The sequence below is a fragment of the Erigeron canadensis genome, chromosome 7, assembly GCF_010389155.1.
Source record: "Erigeron canadensis isolate Cc75 chromosome 7, C_canadensis_v1, whole genome shotgun sequence".
Lineage (NCBI taxonomy): Eukaryota > Viridiplantae > Streptophyta > Magnoliopsida > Asterales > Asteraceae > Erigeron > Erigeron canadensis.
This window is the reverse complement of record NC_057767.1, coordinates 9,957,698-9,964,935: the sequence shown is the minus strand read 5'-3', so window position 1 is coordinate 9,964,935 and position 7,238 is coordinate 9,957,698. Positions and strand designations below refer to the sequence as shown.

The following is a 7,238-nucleotide window of genomic DNA, read 5'->3' as shown; positions in this document are numbered from 1 at the left end:
AAAAGTCAAATGACATACATAAAATATATATGCATTGTATATAAACTTTGGGCCCTTAAAATATATGGACCTCGGCCAATAGCCCATATTGTCCTATGCTTAGGCCGGCCTTGCCTTACACTATTCGTCTTCACCACTATCCGTCGCCGCCAACACCCGTCACCACCACTTTGCCGTCTCCATCGCTGTATTGCGAGGCACCAAGCTAGGCTTAAGAAAAAAACAAAAAAGCGGCCCTAGACCCGATTGAACTAGTCATTGGCTCATTGCCGGTTTGAACCGGTTCTTAAAACTGGTATGACCCGAAATTAATTTGAATACAATCAAACTTTTTATTATTCAAAACCAGAAGTGCTAGTTTCGCAAGCCCTAACACTTTACACTTTGCAACTCTTTCAATCTTCCAAACTCATTTCTGCTCCATGGAGCCACTTGAATCTCCATTCAAGGTATTATTTTTTCCTTCTTTATATATATATATTTTAAATCCAATGCATATCTTTTCTTCATAACCTTTTGTTTTCCCAGTAGACATTTGCAGTATATATATAATCATGTTACTTTTTCTAATGAAACTTGATTGCTTCACTTTGATATTTCCGTGTAGATAATATTGGGATCATCTTCGATTGCACGTCGAAAAATATTATCTGAAATGGGATATGAGTTTACTCTCATGGTATATATATATGCATTCTTTTGTTATATCAATTATACACATTCTTGATATTATTTGTGTGTATTTATATGCAAAAGTTTGTTTTTTTTTACTAGATGTATGTATATATAGTCTGCAGATATAGACGAGAAAGCTATCCGGACCGAAAAACCAGAAGAGTTGGTGATGGCTCTTGCAAAGGCAAAGGTAGTCATTGTTTCTTGCTTTAACGACAATATAAAACGACTAAGATTAGAACCATATGTTAGTAGTCAGTCAATAAGTTAGTTATTATTAGCCGTTTTTTGGGATTTAAGACTTCAGCAGGTGGGAGTGCTTGGGTGTGTGTTTTGAAACAGGGTGTTGAGGTGTTTAGAATATAATAGGGATTAGTTCTCTCGAATGTAAGGAACTTTGAACGAATGTCTATAGTAGGAAATAACTAAAGCTGTGTGTATTGTATGTAAACAACTTTGAAATAATGTTTATTGTATGTAAGAATTTCGTTTCAACCAATTACAATCTGACAAGTGGCACCTGTATATGGTTGCCACGTATGTTTTCTTACATACAATAAACATTTTTTCAAGTTGCTTACATACAACACACATAACTTTAGTTTTTTCCTACTATAGACATTCGGTCAAAGATAGTTACATTCCAGGAAACTAATCCCTAACATATGTAGTAAACGGGTTGTTGAAGATACTTTTTGGATGTGCTTGAAGTTGTAGTCATCAGATAATTATACTACTCGTAGTAGATAAATCACAAAGAAATTTTCTTGAGATACTTATTGGAAGTGGAGTACTGGAATATAAAGTCCCTTAATTTAGGTTTCAACATTGCGTAAGTAGGTAATTTTACCTAACTCTTTGATGATATATCGGTTTCGTTGCAGCTATAGGGCTATAAATTTAATTGTTTAAAACTGGTTACATGACTCTTAAATAGTCAACAATTCGGATTTTGTTTAACCAAATGTTAACAATCTGATTTTTACACCTTCAAGTCATGATAATTCCATAAACCCTTGCAAAATGTAAATTTATATTCCTATATACATATCTTCATTTCTAAGATGTATCATTATATTAGTTCTGATTTAGCTGTTCATTTTGTCTATTGTCTATAAACTATGTTATGCTTTGTCACAGGCTGATGCCATTGTCTCCAAGCTTCAGACTAGCAAGGACATGACACCAAGCGTTCTAATTGCGGCTGATACAGTATGCTTTATTATTTTTTTTCTGTCAATTACATTTTGTTAATCGAATTAGAAATATTATGAAGCATCATTGTTGACCACACAATTTAATAGAAAATGATATTTTTGCAAGTAGACTGCTCTATTTTATACTTTAGTTACTTCAACATATGACTTCATGAGAAACGTCAACGCTATATACAATAGTATTTTTCTGTTGAGTGCATGGGACTTGTGTTCGATGATTTGGTACTCATCTGTTGACAGCTTCAGTTTATTGTTTTTAATTTGTGTTAATAAATAGTTGTTATTAGGCAGAAGGTAACCCAAAGCGCCATATTGTTGAAGACAAGGATGCCGAGCCAACACTACTAATTACTTGTGACCAAGTATAAATCAATTCCTTAACCTCTTCTTATCCTTCTAACATTGTTGCATATTAATATGACATGCGTTTTCTTATCCTCTGAATGTTGTTGCATAATAACATGGTGTTCCCAATTAAGCAATGTGTAGTGACGCCCATCTACCTAGCATTGTTTTCTAAAAACCAATGGAATTACTATTGTCGATCTGAAATATATCCAAGTAGAGTGTTAGTTCTTATAAACCAATCTATCCTTAATTTGAGGTCATCATATACCTTTCACCGTTCTTTTGTCTTTCTCAATTTTAAAGTAACTTTCAGTTTTAGTTAAATCTTTGGTGAAACTAATCATGATTTTATAGGTGGTGGTCTATGAAGGTATGATAAGGGAGAAGCCTGAAAGTGAAGAAGAAGCACGCCAATTTATTAAAGGTTTTTTTTTCTTCACCATTTTGGTTGTATTACCTGGTGACTTTTTGGTTTTGGCGGTGATAGAAGCATTGATGACAGGGTATTCTGGCAAGCATGCTGCAACTGTTAGCTCTGTTTTGGTTACAAACCTCAAGAATGGATTCACAAAAGGGGACTTTGACAAAGTAGAGGTACTATTTCTCTAAGTTATTGAGTGTTGGCAAATTGAGCAGGGCGTTGTGGAAAGAAAACTTTGAAACGGGTCCTAATGTAGGGTCAGAATGATCTGAAGAACATTTAGTCCAGATTTCCTCAAAATGTTTATAAGTAACTAGTGTGTTAAAATGTCAAATACGATTACAAAAGCTCTATTATATCTACCCAATTGTAATTTGTTAGATAAAATAATGTAGGAGACTAGGAGGTTCTATGTATCAGAGTACATTTAGGTGACTTTCAATTTTTTTGAATAGTTTCCTTATAAGCTATTTCCTTTAATATAGCCCGTTTGACCTTTCCGAGAATAGTGAAAAAACTTAACAGGAATGAAGTGATTGTGAATTGGTATAGTTTGCCATGTTTGAACCTTTAAAATATCTTTGTTATATATATTACCTTTTTAATTTTTATAAGTCATGTCAATGTGGACTCTCAAGGAAACTGGTGATTTTATGTTTACAGTATCGTTTGTGATTTTATGTGAACATGACCTTTGTTGATTGTTGCAGATTCATTTCCACGAGATACCGGACCATGTTATTGATAAGCTGGTAAACAACATTGTCATTGCAGTTTTCTTTTTCCCAATAATTCAGATAGCTTACACGTGTCTTTCCATTTTGTTGCACAGCTTGAAGAGGGGCTTGTGCTCAAAGTTGCTGGAGCATTGATAATTGAACATCCTTTGATTGTTCCATATGTCAAAGATGTGGTTAGTTTCTCTACTCCCTTCCCACAAACTTGATCTATCACAGTATCACATGAGTGTGCACACTAACACCAATTAAATTTAAATGATGTGCTGGAAGCTTGATTTTAGAGGTGGAAAAATGGGTGGGATGGGTACCGGATCAGAAAATGTTATATCTTTTAAATCTGGCTTGGTGCAACCAGGTTGAAGCAAAGCACTTTTTCTTTTTTTGAACAGCGAATGATACAAAGCACTTTATCAAACAAATTTTTACTGTTTGATTAATAATCTACCTTTTAAATATGATTACCTCAATAACCCAGTTTTTTAAATGAAACAATTTAGTAGCTTATGTGTATGAAAATAAGCCTTGGACAACAATCTACACGTTCAACCCATTGGGTGTGTATCATTTTTAGCTAATACTTATTAGAAGTTTTCAAGTTCCATGCAGAGACAACATTAACGCATAGAATCATTGGGCTATTCGAATGGAATAGCAATTATTGAGATGCACGGCCAAATAGAATAGCTAGTTGCTCAATGCTCTATGTTTCTGTTGTACCCAGCTATCCAACTTACTGATAAGGCTTTCAAAGAAGATCAATGTTGCCAAAAGCATAGATTATTATTTGATCCTTTCAGTTATATATCTAAAAAACCAAATCTCCCTATGTTGAAAAGAATATAGCCATATAGGTTGAAGTTTCCATCTTTAGGGCATCTACAATTTTGCGTCAATAACACCAAACTGGTGCCAAATTTGGTGTAAAGTTTCTCCAGCCAAGGCCCAAAATGGTGCATCCTATTTGAACCACCATTTAACACCAAATTTGGTGCAATACTATTCATCTCGTTAAATATTATCTGCCTAGAATGTTGCTCATTATTTTGATCACAAAAGTATTGACCCGCTAAACTAACTGTAGGGTGATGCAAGTCTACTCTGGTTTTGGACTTTTGGGTTTCATGGTTTGAATTCAAAATCAAAAGTAGTTGTTGCAAGAGCTAAGATCGCATATGACAAGTTGGTGTCACATATGGGTCAACAGTCAATCTTCGCATGCAATCTTATCTTTTCTAAGACCTTTGTTGGACACTTAGGCCTTGTTTCTTTTTTACTTAATGAACTTAATAGTTAAGAACTTAATCATTCAGTCAAATTTCATGTTTCTTTTTTGACTCAATAAACAAAAATAACCGTCAATTACCTTTATTTTATTTAATACATACAGACATTCTTTATGCATTCAGCCACTTAATACACTCAGCACTTAATAACTAAAAAAAGAAACAGGGCCTTAGCCTTGTTTCCCAGCATACTTAATGTTCAAGAGTACTAGTAGAAGTGATAACATGGCAAGTCTGTTAGCAATTCAAAATGGTTTAGGTGGGCTTTCTTATCTATATTTTCTTATTAGTAACTAATGTATTGATGCAACTTTTAACGTAATAAAATCTAAATTGTTTGAACCAGCAACATCTGAGGTTGTAATCGTTTGACTTCAGGTGACACTTAATCCCGTTTTGTATTTTAAAGTAATAATCATGCATTTTATGATTTTACCCGTTTGACCATGTCTCTTCTTATCATACTCTACAGATAGGGACGACTGATAGTGTGATGGGACTCCCTAAATCTTTGACCGAGAAATTACTAAATGAGGCTATGAAGGCATGAGTTTGGATTCATGAGGAGCATCATCACTAATAATTTACAAAATGTTGATATGATTGTATCCGACACTCCATTGGTGATGTTAATGTTATCTGAGACCATGCTGAAAAATCCGATTGTTATGTTGTTTCTATGTGCAATGTCTACTTGGTATTAGAGTAAATAACAAACATGGAATTCTATTCTAATAGTGTTGCTTGCTAGAGGCCTATCCTTGATGTAAGTGAGATTTTTGCTTCGAGAGACATTCGTTGCGTAATGATAGATCAGTTGAGGAAATTGAAATTTGGATATCGTATTTGTTACATTATCAATTATAGGGCAACTATTATAAATCTTTCCTTTGTGTGTTTCTCATCATCCCTGAACTCTCCTTTAGCACTAGTCACTTCGTTTATTTCTTGCTAGTTGTATCCTGTTAAGTCTTCCCACATACATTTCAGATGAAGGTATAATTGTCTATACTTATCATTTTTAGGGATTTGATTTTTGTACCGAGTTTCGATATCATACCGATACTATACCGACCAAATGTTTACAGTACTATTGGTTTTCATTTTTGACTTGGTTTAGTTTTGGTATCGGGACCGATAAAACACCAAACTTACTGATTACATAGAGGTGAACAAAAACCGGTTTCTACCCAACCCGAAACCGAACCTGAACCGGTTTTTTGGTCAACGGAACCAAAACCGTACGATTGTTTATGGTAATCTAATACAGTATATGACATTAAGGGTACAGATTGTTTATGATGTATGGAATGTACATCATTTTTTTGATTGGGCAGTGGACATTTATTAGATTGTCTCATGCAGATGGTGTATTGGTGTATACACGTTACAAAGAAATGCTTCTTGTCAATGAGACTAGGGTTACAACCGAGTCGAGCTTTTATCGAGTAATTCGTACTCGGCCCGGTCAAGTAGCTCTATTGTCGTGCTTGAGTCGAGACCAAGCCTTATATTTAAGCTCAAAATACTTCATGAGCCGAGTCAAGCTTTTAATGGCTTGACTCAAGCTGTTATTGAGGTTTTCTTGCTCTGAAGTTTACTATTCAGCTTTTAAAGATGTAGTAAACATTTTGCTAAGTGTTTGAGATATATAAACGTTATTAATGTTGATTAGATTATTAGGATAATAAGTTTTTAGAAAACCTTTGTATGGTGTTTTATAAGAGAATAATTGTTTTGTTTTTGTTTGTGCTCATGAAAAAGGAAAAAACATGGTTAGAATCTCGTGTGGTATTGTTTACACAATGACGTGTGTCTTCGATATGGAGGAGGTGAGTTTTCCATCTTTTTTAAATCTCAAATCCACTAGATTAAGCTAAGTTTTACGAGTGTTTTTATTATAAAAAAAGTTCTCGTGTGATACTAGTCTTAATACCCGTACGATGTACAGTAGTTATATAGATTGTATCATAAAAAAAATTGAACATGTCTAATACATGATTTGTGAGTATGAAATAAATTTTGGTTAAAGTAAACTAATGATTGAAGCTAAGTTATAATACACAGTAATGATAAATATAATATATGTTTGGTTAAAGTTTTAGATTTACCTTAAAATTTTAAAATCACATAAAAATCGGAAATTGTAAGCATAAAGGATGACAACATATAGCTTTGTGATTTCAGATCGTAAACTCGATTTTTTGAAGTATTCATATTATTAACTTATTATAAGTAATATTGTAACACCCCGAGCTAGGCTCAGAATATTACCGAAAAGATATAGCGTAAGCATGGAATTATCGTAGAACATGAACTATATGAATAAAAAGGATTCGGCGAATTCAGCATCAACAAACAAGTACATAATGCATAATACAAAAATAAGGGGAAAATGAATCTTGGATCCATGTAAGTCCAACCCAAGTTCTAGCACATGCATCAATCAACCATCACATCTTGGATTCACTTGATTACCTGAAAAGTGTACTAAACAAAGTCAATACTAGGTTGGTGAGTTCGTAGTAATGGTTCACAAGGAACCATTGACAAT

General features: G+C 33.8%; 1 protein-coding gene across 3 annotated transcripts; it reads left to right on the top strand.

The window, feature by feature from the left end:
• Window positions 1–316: 316 nt before the first annotated feature.
• Window positions 317–5,583, top strand: LOC122607162 (7-methyl-GTP pyrophosphatase). Of its 3 annotated transcripts, XM_043780089.1 has the most exons (11): window positions 317–449; window positions 608–679; window positions 791–865; window positions 1,816–1,887; window positions 2,180–2,254; window positions 2,595–2,664; window positions 2,743–2,834; window positions 3,372–3,413; window positions 3,494–3,574; window positions 5,031–5,062; window positions 5,157–5,248. In XM_043780089.1, exons 1-10 carry the CDS (start codon window positions 423–425, stop codon window positions 5,046–5,048), a joined length of 624 nt encoding a protein of 207 aa, XP_043636024.1. In that variant the 5' UTR covers window positions 317–422; the 3' UTR covers window positions 5,049–5,062; window positions 5,157–5,248. The 3 variants fall into 3 exon arrangements, with proteins under 3 accessions (XP_043636024.1, XP_043636023.1, XP_043636025.1); XM_043780088.1 differs by lacking the exon at window positions 5,031–5,062 and having other exon boundaries at window positions 324–449; window positions 5,157–5,583; XM_043780090.1 differs by lacking the exons at window positions 2,180–2,254; window positions 5,031–5,062 and having other exon boundaries at window positions 324–449; window positions 5,157–5,583.
• Window positions 5,584–7,238: the final 1,655 nt, after the last annotated feature.